Source organism: Typopeltis vanoorti, chromosome 4, assembly GCF_054136105.1.
Source record: "Typopeltis vanoorti isolate ZY-2024b chromosome 4, IOZ_Tvanoo_1.0, whole genome shotgun sequence".
Classification (NCBI taxonomy): Eukaryota; Metazoa; Arthropoda; class Arachnida; order Uropygi; family Thelyphonidae; genus Typopeltis; species Typopeltis vanoorti.
This window is the reverse complement of record NC_143552.1, coordinates 55,449,433-55,469,026: the sequence shown is the minus strand read 5'-3', so window position 1 is coordinate 55,469,026 and position 19,594 is coordinate 55,449,433. Positions and strand designations below refer to the sequence as shown.

General features: G+C 33.2%; 1 protein-coding gene across 1 annotated transcript; it reads left to right on the top strand.

Annotated features, from left to right (window-relative positions):
- The first annotated feature begins 5,684 nt into the window (after window positions 1-5,684).
- Window positions 5,685-17,657, top strand: LOC150107319 (regucalcin-like). The gene is made up of 5 exons (XM_090391185.1): window positions 5,685-5,872; window positions 10,282-10,470; window positions 12,538-12,735; window positions 14,833-14,979; window positions 16,350-17,657. Exons 1-5 carry the CDS (start codon window positions 5,719-5,721, stop codon window positions 16,553-16,555), a joined length of 894 nt encoding a protein of 297 aa, XP_090247311.1. The 5' UTR covers window positions 5,685-5,718; the 3' UTR covers window positions 16,556-17,657.
- Window positions 17,658-19,594: the final 1,937 nt, after the last annotated feature.

Below are 19,594 nucleotides of genomic sequence, written 5' to 3'. Positions count from 1 at the left end.
ATATCTCCGTAATACCTTGAAAAAGCCAGACAGTTTGCTGGCGAAACTGGTAGGTTTTAATAAATGTTTATTTGTAAAATACTGGTCTGTATTAATAAAAGTGTATTTCTAATGATTCTCCTTTTTACTGAATATCTCAGACTGACTTTTTTTTTCTTTTACATTTTTTTTAAATGACGAATCCCAGATGTTTATGGTAATCCTATACAGAAGAGGTTCTTCAACACATATACTGCATTAGCACTCTGGATGGGCAAACATTTGAGGGGGGGGGAAAGAAAAGAAAAAAGAAAGAAAGAAAGAAACTTGTTAACATTATATTTCAAGACTTGTCTATTGTGTACATTGTGCTCTTTAGAAAATAGCTAAGAGATGAGGATATTCCAAAGAACAGCAGTAGGAGGAATGAATGAGGTGCAAAAAAATGATTCCCAGATTTCGAAGTTGAACTATGAAGAAATATCGAATGGTAGTAACACGTTTTAACAGATTTAGAAGAGAGAATGGAGAAATTATGCCTGCAAATTCTGAACAGTGACTATGGAAATGTTTTCAGAAAATGCAAACAAACAGAAAGCGGACATCTGTGTGAAAAACAGATGAATAAATTGGTGAGAGAGAGAGAGAATCATTAATCAGTACCTAATAGCCCTCTTCTGCACCGATTTGTGTTTTTAGGATATCTTTGGGATACCACTCCCAAAATTAAAACAATATTCAAAGGTCAAATGGATTTGTGACTTGTGTACAAAAAATAGTTGTTCAGAGATAAATGCTGCATTGAGAAATAATAAAAAAAAAAAACTAATTTTTTGGATGTTAGAATATGATATTTATAATATGTTTATGTCAAAAGAGATTCTAGATTAAAGTAATTCCAAGTAGAGAATCTGATCATGTCCAGCAGATTTCTGAGTTTCTTCTATTTTTCTGTTTTCGAGACTCGAGACGTTGTTGTTCCAAGTGATAATAATGGGCATTCCCGAGACTATACATTTTCACTAATGGAAATTATTTTTTAAATATATTTATTATTTTTTAGAAATGTGGCAAAAACTGCTATTTGAATGGCATGATAAGGGAGAATAAATTTTCATCTGAGTTTTCACGTCCAAATTTCTGCATTCGGCTTCATCGGTCGAATAAATAAGGTTTTCTTTCTTTCTTCCTCCCCCCCCCGCCCTAAAGTTCTTTCATTTTGTAAGTTTACAGTCAATTGATGAACGTTTTTTTTTGGTATACGAACTAATACTAAATAATTTTTTTACGTTATCTGAATGCACAATAATGATAAAATATATTTTTTCTCAATACTGATCCATTCAACCAAAGACAAGCGATAATCCAATTCCGTTAATTTTTTTTTAAGTTTGAATATTTGCTGTTTTGTTTTTCATATAAAAATTAGTTTTAAGATATCCGACTGGTTCTTTGGTAATACATATTTCTTCTTTGCAATTACGAGTAAGTATAAAGGAATATTGGTAGTTGTTCGAACTACTAATTTTATTACAAAAGTGTAATAAACGTGTATTACTTGTTGCTGTTTCGTTACCCTTGATTTATAGTCATATAATAATATTGTATTATATTTAAGAGAAACACAGATCAACGTATAAATAACGATTGCAGTCATTGAAATAGTTTCATTAATTCGAATGAAAATGCTAACAATCATCTATAATTTATATGATACAATAATCATTTTTTTAAAATAAAAATTGTAATAAATTAGACACTTTTTTCTGTTTCGTATTTGTAAATTTAAATTTATGAAAGTTCTCGATTTCCGAAATGTTATCTCCGAATGCTAGGCATGAAAGATTAGAAAAATTCGGGGGACAGAAACCCTAAGTACAACCGAAAACTGCCGCCATCACGTGACTCTATATCCAAACATTAGCATTTATTGTGGTCTGTAATGAAGCAAACATTGAGATGAAGGTTTGAAAATTCCAGTTTCTGGAAGGAGAATACCCTGCTTGCCTGTGCTAATAACTAATAACTTGCTAAAGAAAGGCCTAGAAAACTTTCCTTAAGAATTTTTCTTTTCTTTTTTTTTATTAGTTTATGGAAAGTTATTTTACAGAAATTTGCTTTTCACTATGTCATAATGCTGAAAGAGAGTGCAAAATTTTATATCTAATCTGAGAAAGAAAGTGGAACATTTCTCTTGCTTTCCTTCCATTGGTTTGGACAGAGTACCGCCAAGAACAGAGCCGTCGCCAGATTAGATCCCACCCTTAGGCAAACAATTAAATATCGTCCCTGATGGTTTATAAGACAAAAATACAAGAAAATCTCCAATTGCTATTTTGTTTTTATTACAAGACAAACATTAATGTAAAACGATTACATAATAATATTAATTAAATGTTTGCACTATGAGGATAACGCACAATGAAACTGTTTATAAGCTCTTCTAAATTTAAATTATAATCAATGTCCGCCTCTATCAATATAGTTGCTAGACCAACCAATCTATCTTGGGTCATTGCTGTTCGCAAATAATGTTTAATCAGTTTAAGCTTGGAAAAACTTCTTTCCGCACTTGCTAAGCTAACAGGAATTGTTAGCGTAGAGACGGCGCCTACCGCAATATGGCTGAACGAGCGCCCTTATTAAGCCGCGCCGTGAGGCAGGCTGCCTCTATGTTACACCCTGTCGACGGCCGAGAATAACGTAATCCATCAGAATCGAATATACTTAAATAATAAACAAACAGATTTTTATCGTTCCAATGATAGACTTTCTACTGTGCTGTGAAGTTTTATCACAGACCTTGAAATGGTTATTTATCCTAAAATTAATTCTGCCATCATTTCTCATAAACAAATGATAATAATTAGTTGTTGACTTTTATTTCATCATTAACTACGATAAAAAAGGACACTCGTTTTTTTTTGTTTAATTATTTTTTTTAATTATTGGTTTTTAAGTTTGCGTCTTCTATCTGAAGTTAGTTTTTCAATATATTTTCACTTAATGGGATATGCATTTATTGTTATATTTCTAAACGATCTTTTTTAAATTTTTAAATAGATATAATTAAAAAATAAATCCTCTAACTACTCTTTATTCCACTGAGATACAGATGGCATGTAATGAATATTTTAACGATTATTTATTTAAATTAAGTCAGGAAAATTTAATTTTCCGGGGAGAATTTGATTAACATTCCTTATGTTGGATTTGAAGATAACGTAATGGCTTTCAAATGCAGTAGCTCCAGGGAACAAGACTTTACTTTTACACATTATTTCCTATGAGCTAATGATGTTACAATAAACACAAAGCAAAATTCCAAGTTTCTTTACAGGGGAAAAGAATACATAAGGGGGGGGGGAATGGAAAATGTCATCGTCATGGTATGTTACGCTTTCGATGTTAAGGGCGTAACCACTAGGCTAATCGCGCGGACACATTGAAAATGTGCTCCAGAAAAAAATAAATAAATAAAAAATATAAAAAAATTAGTATATAAGCAGTATTAGAGTTGAAGATCACCTCAGGTGCTTATTGTCGTGGTTCATGGAGTACGTAACCACTGAATGATTGATTTACGACAGACAAGATGAGGGTCCTGTTTCTATGACTACATTAGTTCACAGAATTAACGAGTATGGTCTGCTGACATTCCTCAAGTTTTATTTGAGATTCCACTGTGCACACCTTCAAAAGTTGGAATCATGTGTGCAATATCGCGAAAAAAATTTTTCATAGTTTCATGGAACAGCTGATTTCAACTGAACATGTTCAACCCGAAATTCAGTTCTTATCCATTAGATTTTTTTAAAGAACACTCAACTCACTCTCATATGCACTGGAAAAGACACAGACTAAAATTCAACTTGCAGATAAGCGCTATGTCGATGAGGACTTAATCTCCGCAACACGTATCTGATTAACATAATACTCATACGTTTCAACAATACTGTACTTGTAATATAATGTTACCTTACACAGTTTCTGCAGTGTGCCGCGTAATTTTATTATTATTTTTTTGAATAGATATTCGGTCCCCAAATTTCACTTTATAGTATTTTTACTTGCCAATTACTTAACTGGCTGTAAAGAGAAATTTAACGGTAGGTAAAAACTGAAGTGGAACAAAAATGTAAAAATGAACTACATTACATAAATAATATGGTGTAATCGAAAGACCAGCGTCCGATTCCTCTTCTAGAAACATTTTTAAGGACCTTTTAATCGAAGATAAGTTAGTCAGTCTAATACGAATCGACTGGATTTTGCATCTGGAAACCTCAGCTCTTCCTCCCATAAAATAAATAAACCCGCCCAAGAACACACGCACAGTAAACAATGATGATAAAAATTAACTCTCAAATCTCAGAAACAGATTTATAAAAAAAACAAATGAAACTGTTCAATTAGGGTCGAAATGAAGCGTGGTCAAATTTTTTTAATAAGTAACTCATGCAGTGATACAACAGTGTTCCAGAATAATATATCGGATAGATATATTATCAGTCTGGTATTTGAGAAATTTGGTTATTTTAATATCCAAAAATCTGGATCAAATTTTCACAAAAACATTAAGATGTACAAATACAAAAACATTCAAAGAAGTGCAAGGTACAATATCCAGGGAAGGAGGAATACGGAATGTATGGGATTCAATCAGCGATCGCCTTTTAAGGAAGATATATTTTTTAAATTCCATTAGACAACCGGAGGACAATACAATTAACTTTCATTTGCGAACTAGTCAGCCTCGGTCTTTCTCAAGCTGAATAGGAAAGAAAAAAGCAGTGTTTATCGGTTACAGTATTGTTGAGCAATGCAAAAAGTAGTTATTCGAAGAATAAAATAATCTATGCAACCAATAATAAAGCATATCCTGTCATATGACATATCTTCGTTTGCCCAGATTTCATCTGCAGCTGAAATTTGTGGAACACAAGCGTCTATAAAGAAAACTTAGGATTTCGCATTAGTTGATAGAGAGCATACGCAATTCTTTAAAATAAATACATTCTAGCTAATAGGAAGTCAGTCACGAAAGGAAAAAATGAAAGAAAGAAAGATCAACACTTCATATACACACGTTAATATGCGTGGATGGGACGTTGACCTTTATGGCCTAGATTCCCGTGAAATGATTTCTTACTTTTACAGCCTTATCTATGTTGCATTTTAATATGCAAATGTCAGTTAGAAACGGTAACTTATGAAACCAGGTATGAAATGATAGTACTTTGAACCCAAGTCACACTTAATGAATTCCATATTAGTGTGCACCAATGCTATTTTAATATTGATAGTGAATAATGTAGTTTGTTTTTTTAAAACTGCATGGGATTTTATTTAATTAAAAGTTAAGTTTTAAATCTAGAAACCCGAACAAGCAACCAGCTGCAATGACTGGAGGAGAGGGTGGGGATGAAGAATCTGTTGCTTGTTAACATGAGTGTTACATGACTCATCCAAAAATGCGTTTGCATTGAGCAATTTTAATTCTAATAGTGATCAAGGCCACAAAATATGTTTTCGACCTTTATAAACGATGATATAATATACATGAATCAGAGTTCCAGAGATATATGTGACCGAAAGAGGGAGTTGGCGGATAAGATCTCCACTTGCGCAGCTAATTAGTGATAAGAGGTATATAAGCTTCAGTGAGGAGCGATACGACAACTTTCCCCCTAGTGTAGCTTTTGCAAGCAAGCTTTGAGCTAATAGGATCCGTTAGACATGTCTGTTTCAGCAGTCTCTAATCGCAAGTCTCATCTAGGAGAGGGCCCTCATTGGGATCCTCAGTCTCAGACTTTACTGTATGTCGACGCTTTTATGGGAGACATCTGTCGACTATATCCCAAAACAGGAGAAACAGAAGCCATTCATTTTGGTAATGTATTGCACACATTTTTTTTCCCCGTTCTTTATTAAGAGTAGTATAAGTGGTCATTCTCAACAGAAACTCCTTACAAGTATAAATCAACTTAATATGAATGCACAAAGAAAACTAAATTTTTCATATAAGATATGGTCTTTCAAATAATCGATAAATTGTGAATAGACAGCTAGAAAAACTAAAAATTATTACGATTAGATTTGAATCTCTCTCTCACACACACATACACACACACACACATGTTAGTTCCATTATTACAAAGTGGTTCTGAGGACAAACTTTTAACCTTTATCAGGTAAACATTTTTTTTTTCTTAAGTGATACTGACTGCTACGTATATGAACAATACTTCCATAAAATGACAACATAATGGATCACCACCTTATCTAAATATAGTTTGTTTTTTTAAGATAGTAAAAACAAACTCATTCAGAGTTTGAAGCTATATATTTTTTATTACATGATTATTTTATAGCACTCACCCGAAGTTAAAAATCAACACATGGCTAAATAAAAATATTCTAACATGTTCACTAAGTGCATTCATACAGAAGATAAAGAATCTTTTTCTGTGGCCTTTAAGGGAAGATAAGAATACCTTATCATCTCTTCGATGTCTGTTTTTATTGGAGGTTATATCTGTTATTTCTTTGATGGAAGAAGGTTAATACAATTAGGCGTTTGACAGTGGTATCTTGTCTTTATTTACTATTATTATCATCATGGCGGGGTAGGATGTCAAGTGTAAACGATCAAAGATCGTGTTGTCCATATCCAACATTGAAGTTCTCCCTCCCCCATATTGCACACAGAGTGAAGAAAAAAGTAATATTCTTGAGTCATTAAACGTTTCGCTGAAACATAACAAAACTAAACTACTTACTACTATTTCTACCAAAAATGCAGATACAATGTATCAATGGAATGTCTGAAGTTTACATTTATAGTTTTTTTTTTTTTTTTTTTTTTGACTGAGGTTCCAACGAACATAATTCGCAAGAAACCAGGAAGATGGTCGCCTGATATCCTGTTCTATATCCTATATACATATTTCTTTAATTTCATATGAGAAAAAGTTCACAGATGTATATGTTGACTATACGATAGAAATTAGCATTAAAACAAATGTAACAAACATTTCGGGGGAGGCACGTATTTAACATTCGCATATGAGAATTAAAAATTCCATATGATTCATGATATGCTGACCTAAATACCCGTATGTTCACCTTTGTGTTGGATGGTTTTAATTGTATAGATTTTTAAATGTACCGCTTCCTCGGTACATTTTCGGGAGATGAAATAAAATCGTTTGAGCCATATCCGGCTGCGGACTGTAGATTTCGCATCCTAATCAGTACTGGAGAATATTTATTCCATTTCCAAAATGTAAATGGAATAAATTGAATAAATCAAATAAAGGGTCTTAATTAGTTGCTACGGTTGATGCTTCCTTCTGCTCTTATTAGATTTTTCGTGTGCTGAATATGAGATTCAAATTATATATATAATTTATTTATATTCATTTATATTAGATCATGATATTTTGAATATGTCCATATTCTAATTTCCCATATCCTCGTTTTAATGGTATCTCTTACGAAACTACAGGCCTAAAAATTCATTCGTCTTTCATTTCTGAAATGATTTAATTTAGAAATTTTTTAATAGAATATTAATTTATTCGGGGCTTCCCTAACTCATTTCTGATCAGGTTTTTCATCCCTCAAAACAGGCGAACCGGTCCCGTGAACACACATGGCCTTACTTGCCGTAAGTCATAAATACTTACGGCAAGGAAGGCAACGAGAAACCACCTGGCGTCACTATCTCCCTAGTAATCAGCTGCAACCCTCTCAAAGAGAGGAAGCCACAGGATTAGGAGGATTTGGATTAATTTATTCGTATGGTATATCCCATCTTAAGCAAGTGTTTTGATGCTTTTGATATATTTAAGAATTCAAATTTAGGACAATTTCTATAAGGAGAATTCCGCTGCATGTTTCTTGCTGTTCCACTGAATGCTACTTAGAAACTCGCTAAAATGATAAACATGATTTTCAAATTCTTGTCAGAATTTTCCATAACTTTTTTTTTTCATTTAGAATGAAACAACTCACCACCAGATTCATGTAAATAACATTTCACTGAAGATTTGTGTTTTTTATTTCTTACGCTTACCACATTCCAAAGATATAACTAGCATTCCCTTAGCTATGAAATGGAGTTATCCCTATATTAATAAACCCTTTGAAACCATTTTTTTAAAATTAATTAATTCATCGATTAATTTAAAAAGAAATAAGAGAACACACTTTGCTCTCTTGGGAGTAGAATGTTTAAAACAGTAGTTTCTTCTTTCTTTCTTTCTTTTCCATTGTTTATAAACTTTGGTAGATGCACAAGAGTTGTGTTTCAAAACTTGCTTTTCAGTACTATGAAACTTGGGGACGCGTAAAACATGGAAGTACTACTACAGATAAATTTATATCTTCGTAGGAATGAGATATTGTAGACGTTGGAAATAAGTAGCATTACGATTTCGAGGTAAGAAAAACCAGGTGAACATCAGGATTAAATAAAAATAGTCAAGACATAAGGAAAAGAATGAAATAACAACCAGTAATCTAAGTTCCTTTGGATAGGCATAAAATAATTTATCAAAAATTTATAAAAATATATAGAAAGATTTAAAAATACGAAAAAAAACTGTTTTTTTCAAGACAAGTTTGCTGCTGCAATCATTAGAATTAAAAGAATGATGATGCTTTATGTCATGAAATGCCGTAGTTATTTCGGCAGCAATAACTTTTCTTTCATTGCTGGTATTTGGTTTTACAAAATTAGTATCAGTGCTTTTGGAACTGGAACTCGAAATGCTCAATTTGTTTCTGAGTGTTAATGTGTTGTGTAATGTCCGATCATCCCCCATGTGCAATACTAAATGTTCGCCTACAGATTTTGCATTCAACTTCATTGTTATGTTTTTCTTTTGCAATAAAATTCCATTCTTTCGAATAATTATCGTTAAAAACGCACTTTCGTTTTGGCATTGTTAAGGGCTCAAGGAAAGAAACAAAATTTAATTTACCTTTGTACAATTGATAATCAATAAAGAAAATTAATTATATATTTTATGTATTAACCAAATATCGCACATTCGAAAAAGGCGAGATATTATTTTTTAATAATTATTGAAACAACGTCCACTTACTGTACCGATACCGGCACAATGTCCAAATAAGAACTGTTTGAAAATAAGCAAATGCAATATATCTGTACAGAATTATAAATAAAATGCTTATACTAAATAAAAAGCGACAATGAAAGGGACCGTCGACGCCATGCCGCCGCCGTAAACTGTAAACATAATGAATTTCCTCGAACTGTCAGTTTTTATGGCTTATAAATCAATTTAAGCTGGATTATTCGAAAAGTATATTGAAAATTATAATTGATTAACTCAGTGGATGTGGCGTTTGCACACCATCGCGCTAGGCCGCACGAAGGAAGTCTTGGTTTCGAGTCTAGTCGGCGACTAGAGGAAATTTTTCTAAGCCTTTTTTCGACCGGTTCCCGAGTTAGTCGATCTCTGGCACGGGCAAGCAGGTTTTTCCTCCCGGAAACTCGGGTTTTTCGTCCTGTAAACTCAAGAAAATCGACCGTAGAACCCACATTATTTCAGACATTAAATATATTGTGTTAGGGTTAGTCACCACGAGATGGCGGCACATTTGAGCCGTCTCTCTTCACTGCGTACCGCTTAATTAGTGATAGGCTTGGGCCATCTGTCTCTGATTGGGTACCAGTGGAGATTGAACTGCCCACTCAGTCTCCAAAAGTTAGATAGGGCTAAATGGCCTCGCCTACTCCCGTATATACGGGAATAAAAAGGCGTTAGCTGATTTTTTTTTTTTTTTTTTAATTGATTAACATGATAGTTATAATTTTATCTTTTCGTTAAATTACAGGACATTAGGCTGTCCCTACAGCAAAATTCGACGTAAAATACGGGACGTCTGGCAAGTCTAAATACTGTACATGTGCATGAAGTTTTCGCCTGTGGTAGAAAAGTCATTTATCAAAAGCGTTAAGCAGAAAAATTTCTTAGAAAATTAGTGACATTGAGAAAATTTTGCCTTTCTTTTTATCACGTCTAGAAATAATAAATTTTTAAGTTTTAAGATCCATAAAAAAAAAAAAAATCGTTTCCAACGAATCTTCGATGGACCTACGAAACCAATCTATTTTACGTTTTCACTTTCGTGCTATTAAAAAATAGCATTGTACTAGTTAGCGGAATTCAATAGTGCTTTTCATTCGCGAACTATTGCCACTAAACCTCCATTGCCCACGTAGCCATAAATTAAAATGACTAATTGTAGTTTATTTTGTTTTTACAGATGGGACTGTTACTTTTGTGATTCCATATCATACGAATCCGCGTGACCTTCTTATTACACTGGGGAAACAAGTACGAAAGTTAAACTGGGACACGAAACAATCTGAAATAATGGCTGTTGTTGATGAAGAAAATCCCAAAACACGATTCAACGATGGAAAGTGTGATTCAACAGGAAGACTCTGGACAGGTTAGTAATGTTCTAGTACATAAAAAAAAAAAAAATAAATAAATTGATGATCTGTGCAATCTAAATAACTTTCTCGAGTTGAATCATATAGGTTGAAAATTTTTGTGTAATGTTTAAGCTTTCTTTTATTGATTCTAATATTTTCTAACCCATAAAGTGAAAACTTTATGGGCTAGATAAAGTTAAACTTCTGATAAAGTGAATAAAGACGACAATTTTTTTTTTAAAAATATTACTTTTGCTAAAGTATTGCTCTTTTTATTCGTGGCTTCTACAGATAAACTTGTAATTAGATAGTGCACCCTCATTCAACAGATTCCTCATCCCATCAAACAACTTGAGTCAGACGCAATAATATAATCCTTGTAGAATTACCATGTTCATTATGGGCAGTGCTTTTTTTTTTCTGGAAAGAAAGGTGCAGTACTCACCATGAAGATGTTATTACAACTTTCACACTTTTAACATATCCTCCGATATACCCTCGTCGTCTTTAGATTGCTTCTTGCTTTTGGAATCAACTGCAGAATGACGATCTCGGAGCAGCCATGAGTCCACATATTTGCCAGGGTTGAACTGAGTGAGAGGAGATCCTACTATCCTAATGAACATCAGTGCAGAAGTTGTCCGTACAAACAGAGATGACCTAGATGAAGTTATTATAAGATTCATCTGAGAGAAATCCCTTTCACATTCACTGGAAGATATTGCAATTGTGCCCAAAGTGTGCTTTAGAGGAAGTAGTATGTCCGGGACTTTATTTTCTTGTCACCGAAACTACAAACTGCTTCTCTTTCATTTAAGCGAAATTTGCGTGCTAACTTTTTAATTTCAGCTTCACCAAATGTCAGATGCTTATCTGGCCAATACTTGGAATCTAAAATCTTAGCACATTCAGACAAATAAGCATTAACTGCTGTTTGCGAGATTCTCCAAAATGACTGATTTTACCATTTGCCCACTCCGCTGAAATATTCATTCCCACGTGTTTATCGACGGCAAGACCTCCGACATCACGACACACTTTACAGCCCAACATTTTATTCTTGACATACAGCCACTCGTTTCTCTCGCAAAAGTCATTTTTCTGCAAAAGTGTCCAACATTCGGTCCAATCATTATCAGAATCTGCTTCCTTTTGTCCACGTGGATCTTCGGTTTTGGTTTCGTGACCCACTTCACAAAGTGTATTTTCGGTGCTAGTTTTCTGTTTTACAGGATCACAAGTAGATTCAACAATTTCTGCTTCTTCTTCAGCCTTCCTTTTTTTTACTCATTGGCATAAAGTAACTACTCATTTTACTCATTTTGAACAATGATTGCACTGATTTAACTTAGATTAATTCAAAACTCACGTAAACACCTGCCTGTTGCAGAGTGAATATAGAAATGATAAACTGATATTGGAAGCAATCGGAAATGAACACAACTTCCTGTTTCCGGTTGCGTACTAACCTATGAAAAGGGGAAAGCAGGGTACCAACTTATGAGTAATCAAAACTGAAATTTCAATTCGTGAACACAGTACCATCTACCGGAATATTTATAATCCATTTTGCTGTCAATAAGCAACAAAATAGAACCATTCTTCGATTTCTCCTTAAAGTTTTCTGGGTTACAGCTATTCATTTTGATAACGACTTGTTTTCAGCTTCAAAATATATCGTTTTAACATAACGGAAATATTTAGATTTACGAGATTTACAAATCAAAAAGTAAATTATTTTTGCAATGGAATTAAATTTACAAATGTCTTTACACCTAATATCTTTTGTCACGGATTTCTCAAAGTCTAGAGGGCGCATTTGTTTCTTAAAGTGTGAAACTGTACCTCTTTAGAAAAGACAAAATGTGCCACCAATTTTCTTAAGAATGAGTGTGAAGTACTATAATAAAGGACACGGAGGAACTAGCCACAATTTCATTAATAAAATAATCTTAAATAATGACATGATGAATTAAATGCAGACACATACCCAAGTTTAGTTTTTGTTCTTAATAATCAGAGCGCTAATATCTACTACAGTGAAAAACAGAAAAATATTTTCAAATTAATTCATATTCTAGGAACACTGGCTGAAGGCATAGCAGAACAAGGACATCTTTATAGCATGGATTCCACTTATAAGTTTCGAAGTTTTGCTGACAAAATAACTGTTTCCAATGGAATAACATTCAGTTTGGATTACAAAAAATTGTATTACATCGATTCGGAAGCAAGAAGGATCTATGTCTTCGATCTTGACTTGGTGGCCGGTACAGCAAGTAAGTGTATTTAATACTGTACGTATTCTTTATTTGACCATATTTATTGCTATAATTAACACACATGAACAGCTACTGCTCCTTCTTAATACTTGGGTATGTTTATAAATGATTAATTAAAAAGGTTTTCATAATTTCCAAATCCCCATATTAAACTCTTTTAAAATAAACTCCACGAATATTGAGAATTCTTCAAGGACGGACTTAGTGTTGATCTGGTAACTCGTATTGAGCATATAGTTCCAGTAAGTCATTCTCTAAAACTCACTAATATATTATAAATAGACGTATACAGAATAGGACAAATGGTAATCTCATGAGCATGAGCAATGAATTTCAAAGCAAAATTAAAATTAAATTTTCTTTCAAAAAACACCAGTGTGGTTTTCAATGAACAGGAAATTCAATAATAATAATAATAATAATAATAATAATAATAATAATAATAATAATAATAATAATAATAATAATAATAATAATAATAATAATAATATCATCACCATGCTACTTACAGAAGATATGAAATATATGAATGACAGTATACATTATTATTTAAAAAGAGAAAGAAAAAAAAGAAAAGAAAAGAAAAGAAACATAAATGCCTGCTATAAAAGAAAAAAGTATACTCTCTGAACCCTACATACCCAACGAAATGTCCTGTAAGAGAGCTCAACTTTTCCAGTTCAGTAAACATCATCATCACATTCCTAAGCACATCTCTCTCTCTCTCTCTCTCTCTCTCTTTTTGTGTGTGTTTCCTAGGGTCACCTCTCCGATAAGCATAACACAAGTTTACAAACACACTTATATATACATGCGTATATATAAAACTAAAAGATTTTAAGGCAGAATACCTGATATAAGAAAATATTTATTTTAATTAACAACACGACGTTTCATCCTAATCCTTTTGTTAGTCTTTACTGTTTTGTCTATTAGTCTATGTTTATACCTGAAGAAGTCCTGTGCAATTAGGATGAAACGTCGTGTTGTTTAAAATAAATGCTATCATTATATTTTGGTATTTTGCCTTATAAACTCTTAGTTACTTACTCATTAATTGGCGGTCTACATGCTTCTGTACACACACATACACACCCACACTACGAGCCTTAGTCGATAAGAATGATGACCTTTGGTTGGAGAGAGACCGAGATTCGAATCCCATGTAGGATTCAAAGAACCTTTATAAGATCTTTTCAGCTGAAGATGAGTTAGCCGGTCTTCTAGTAATATTTCTTTTCTTTTTTTTTTTTTCCCCTTCTGGAAACCTCATATTTTTCATCCCTAGAGGCAACCAAAACGGTAAGTATATACACACACACACACACACACACACACATATATATATATATGTGTGTGTGTGTGTATATATATTCACTTAATTCATATCAGCATAATATATAAAACATTGGGATATTGCCCACAAAATGCTTTCGGACATCTTTTTTAAATTCGCTTTTGTTTTTTTTGTTTTTTTACAGATATCTATGAATTTTTTATTAAGTGATGCAAATCAAAATATAATACAAAATCCAATATGAATTTAGAACAATACAAACGATAATAATAAATAGTAAAAAGTAATACTACATATGCTGTAAAAATATCCTACAATTATTTTCCAAGTGATAATACAGAGATTATCGATAGTAAAAGAAAAGACTTAGATTAAAAAATTAGATTAAAAGATTAAAGAACAGAAAATGGAAATAAATTAGAAAGAACTGTATAATGTGTGTAACCTAAATCTAACTTTATCTAAATTTCCGTTTTTACTTATCTTCTCCATCTCTCATGATATTTTATAATTCTGTTACTGAGTTGGTCCTTCAACAAAACAATTCAGGTTTTGCTGTTTTATAAATTATTTATCATTTTGTTGTTGATGTTGCTGCTGCTGCTTAACTAACACACGCAGCGATCTACAATACTGATTCCCAATGTTTAATATTGGCGATGACAAAGATGGTTTAGGAAATGTCTTTTCGCGTACTATAAGAAACTGAATACACGTATTACAGTGCAGGGAAGTGTGCTTTTAATGAGTGAAAGAGAGAGAGGCCTGAAATATATCTGTTTTGTTTTGTTTTTCAGCTAACCAACAAGTACTCGTCGATTATAATGTCACACCAGGATACCAAGATCTAGTGGTTCCAGATGGCATGACCATTGACATCGAAGGAAAGTTGTGGGTAGCATGTTATGGAGCTGGTCGTGTAATCAGAATCGATCCCTCAGATGGTAAGTGAGGAATGTTTAATAGTAATGGCAATGGCAAAATGTTATTATCGTATGGAGTACTTACATACTATTAAAATATTATTATTACATTTCATATTAAAATTTAGCACAGTTCTGAAACATTTATTATTTTTTAAATAACTAAATATCATCAAATGTTCACCAACAAACGTTCTTTGCCAAGTTGTCAGGAAAAATATTCAGAGGAAGACAAAGATCTACGAGGGTTGATACAGTTAAAAATGCTTTAGAAGACAGCAATATAAGTTCTGATAATAGTGCAGTCGTGACAGATAACAGATGAATTTGGAGGAAAAAGTGTCAATTGGAAGTTAGTAATGATGTAACAATTTCCTGTAGCACTGTCATGATATTCTGTACACCTTTCCTTGAGGGTACATCTCAGAAATTTGATGATGAATAAACACGATCATCAAAATAATGATAATTTTTTAACAATCTTAGCAGGATACATATCTTTTGAAGTCGTTGTTTTGTATGCATGTGCAGTAGTATGGAATTTCGTATAATGTATGTAATATTTATAATTTTTAAATAAGCCTTAATTGGTGTATACTTACAGGACGCTAGATCGCCAAAACAAAAATCGTTATAAGTTCATTTTTGGTCGCAGATGGGAGAAACGTTTTTTTTTTTTTTTTTATGGGGGAGGGGGGAATGACTTGTTTGTTCCTCACGAGAAACTCGCACTATTTCAGAGAACAGTACAATACTTATGTATATCTTAAAATATTATATAGCTTGTGGAGTACCCATTAAATAAAGTATACCGTTTAAATAAATAAATATTTTGATGTATTTTTATTCCCCGAGGAGGGAGTAGCCTTTTAATCCTAGATCACTTTTGGAAATCTGTAGGTTACTCCAGTCAACAATAGCTGAGCTCCATGGCTACCATGATCTGGTCAAGAGTACTGGAAGCAACTGCTTCATCTCCCGATCCTAAACTATAACACTTGCAATTTTGTTTAAAATAGTGTGAGTTCTACAACCCCCCCCCCCTTTTTTTTTTTCTTGAAATGCGATGTTAAGATTTCTAGCTTTCATGAGAAAGAGCCCTACTTCCCTGTGTAGGGAAATAGCGATCGACTAGCTGGGGAGTACCTGTTGAAAAAAAAAAAATGCCTATCAAAAGTTCTCTAGTCGGCGAGTAGTGAACCATTTAAATCTTTAAATTAAATTGAAATACGTAAAGGGTTACATTTTTAAAGTAATTAAACTTTTCTGACGACTTTTCAATTGAGGAGCAAATATTTGATTAGATTCCGCTGTCTAACATTTATGTTTTTAAGCACATGAAATAAATTTTAAATTGCCACTTTATCAAACATTTTTCACTTATTCTCTAGGAAAAATACTTCAAACTGTACTGATACCAGCTAAAAAGACAACTTCTTGTTGTTTTGGAGGACCTCATTACAACATTCTCTACGTGACCACAGCTAATGCAGATTTAACCGAAGAGGAACTCAAGGAGCAGCCATTGGCAGGATCAGTTTTTGCTGTTTCAGGTCTTGGTGTTAGGGGACAGCCAGCTCACAACTTCGTCGGATAAAAGAGAATGGATATTTTCACATTATTATTACTACATCATTATTATTTCAGCAATAGTCAGTCACCAAACGTTTTTTTAAATTTAGCATCACACACACACACACACACACACACACACACACACACACACACACACACACACACACACACACACAGAAAGAGAAAGAATTGAAAAGACCTTATTCAAATATGTACACATCATCAAAAGGAATGTGAGAAATATTGAGTACACATTATGTAATACTGATCAGGTACTTCTTAAAAATAATTGTGGTATACGTATCTCCAGCTTGAAGATGTTTGTATGAAATTATTCCTAATCTTTCGTTTGGAAAATTAAAACTTTTTTGATATTTTAAATTGCTTGCACTTTTGTTATAATTCACTGATACTCATTTTAAATAAAATTATTACAGTATTAGATATAATCAGAGCACACGAACCAGGGTCTTATGACCATCATCGGTGCAGATGATTAAGTTACGAGGAACTCATAATAAAGAAGTAAAGGAGAATAGAACACTTCAAGTTAAATGCAAAACAATGAAACTCGTGATGCGAGGAGCTACATCTGAAATACTATTAGTTAGGAGTCTTACTGTTATGAATTTAACCTGAAATATTCTATTCAGTTCAACTCTTGTTTGACATCATTTTAACTTAATCTTTTATCTACACCGATCATGTCCATGAGGCTTGGACATTTTGCAAGAAATAAACTTTTCCAAGCGAAATCCGGTAAATATTCTTATTTTGCAATGGGAAGAACCCTGGAATTATCTTACACCTCCACTACAATTATCCTTCATGTATAATTATATATGAACAAATAACAATCTGCATGTGAGTCAAAATTATATTTATTCTACATAAATAGCGAAGGTCGAAGATAGTGGTGGTTCTGTTTGTTTATTATTATTATTTTTTTTAAAATCCCTGTATTTATTATTTTTTTCAGAAATGTCAGTTCCAGATTTCTTTGTGTATGTAAATATCATTAAAAAGTATTTATTTTCAGTGTAAGTTTGAAACTTAATTTTTGGTGTATATGTACCTTTGTATTTCACAATTCAAAATGAAATAAAAACGAGAAATATATTTGCTTTCAGTTTGTACGTTTTATTATTTTAAGCAACATTTAGTTTATATATGAAAGGACTGTGTAGCTCAGTGGAAGTAGTACTTGCGTCCTCTGCGCTTAGTCGCTCGAAGTCAGATTTAAGTTCAAGTCTAGTCGCTGACTGGAGGAACTTTTTCTAAGCCTTTCTTCGGCCTATTCCCGAGTTAGTCGATCTCTGGCACGGGCAAGCAGGTTTTTCCTCCCGGAAACTCGGGTTTTTTGTTCCGTAAACTCAAGAAAATCGACCGTAGTACCCAGATTATTTCAGACAGTAACCTATCTTGTTAGGGTTAGGTGCCAAGAGATGGCAGCACTTGTCTGCCAGCCTCTTCATCAGTGGCTGCTGTAATTAGTGATAGACATGAGCCAGCTATCTATGATTGGCTACAGTCTCCAAAAGCTAGATAGGGTATAAAGGTCTCGCCTACTCCCTATAAGGGAATAAAAGGCGTTAGCTGATTTCTTTTAATAGTTTACATATGTTGTTTTATTTTTCCATGTCAGTACTTTTTATGCAGACCTTACGAATAACTCTTTATAACAAATTGAATAGCTCTTGATCTCTAAAATTGCAGACATTAATATATTTATAAGATTGTATTCTGATTTGTTCGGCTTTGCTATGCGTAATTGGGAATAAATTTTAAATCTAAAATAATCTACTTGATAAGAACAACCAAAATCAAGGGGGGGGGGGAATATAGCAGTGAGTTTTAAAAGCTGACGGTGAAAAATTACTCGTGTGTCAACAAAGATTGATTATTAAGAAGTTATAATCCTTCGAAAGGTTGCTGGTTGCAAAACTGAGTGCAATTTTATATGTTTCGGTTTTCTGATAAGCAACATCAGTTACAGGTTCATTCAAGTAGACATTCAGTTTCTGTTGCAGGTATTTCTTATAAAATTTTACAAGAAATATTCATCTAATTTCCTCTCCTTTTCCATCTTTCTCGAAACTTAGTCAGACAGTGAACAGTAGTTAATCCGCCTGAGCACCATTTACCTCCAAACTTCACACACAGACACACACACACACACACACACACACACACACACACACACACACACACACACACACACACACACACACACACACACACACACACACACACACACACACACACACAAAGAAAAAAGAAAAAAAAAGTTATTCTCTTTGTTTATTTTATCTAATGCTATCCTCTGGAATAGCTCCTTATGTATTCCTAAAAATAAAAATAAAAAATAAAAAAAAGCGACAATAGACAGCGCTCAGAAAATGTGTATCCAAATACAGTTGTGTCAGAAATATATGCAGTCCTACAAAAATTCACCAGTAACTGATAAAAGGTTTCCACTGTTGTTTAGAAGAGTACTAGAACTGAGGGAAAAGGCACTATGATCTAGATATTTATGTAGGACCCAAGGCTAGAAAGGATGACCATGACGAAAGAAAATAATAATAACAAAAGAACTTTTCAGACTTGAATGGAGTTCACTCCATTCATCTCTGAAACGTTATTATAGGGAGTGCAACTGGGAAAAGGAGCGTAACATCTCTTCCAGATTGAAATTATAAGCCATTCAAACTGATATTAACAATGTCAATCAAGATCACTCTAAAAAAAAAAAAAAAAACGAAACAGACTGTCAGCAAACTTGAGATATCGCCTACATAACCTATTCGGATAAAGAACTGGCAATATGTCCTTTGATTAGAGAAAAGACCTGAGGTCGATTCTCGCCAACACGAGAGGCATCTTTATATGGGCTTTTTCAGATGAAGGTGAGTTAGCCGATTTCATACGAAGGTAACAGGATTTGATCATCCTGGAAACTCAGGCTTTCATTCCGCTACTGACAAATCGACCAGAGGACACACAAAATAGGGCAAAAATATTGTTATTATGGGCATAGTGCAAATTGTTATTAGTGGGCGAA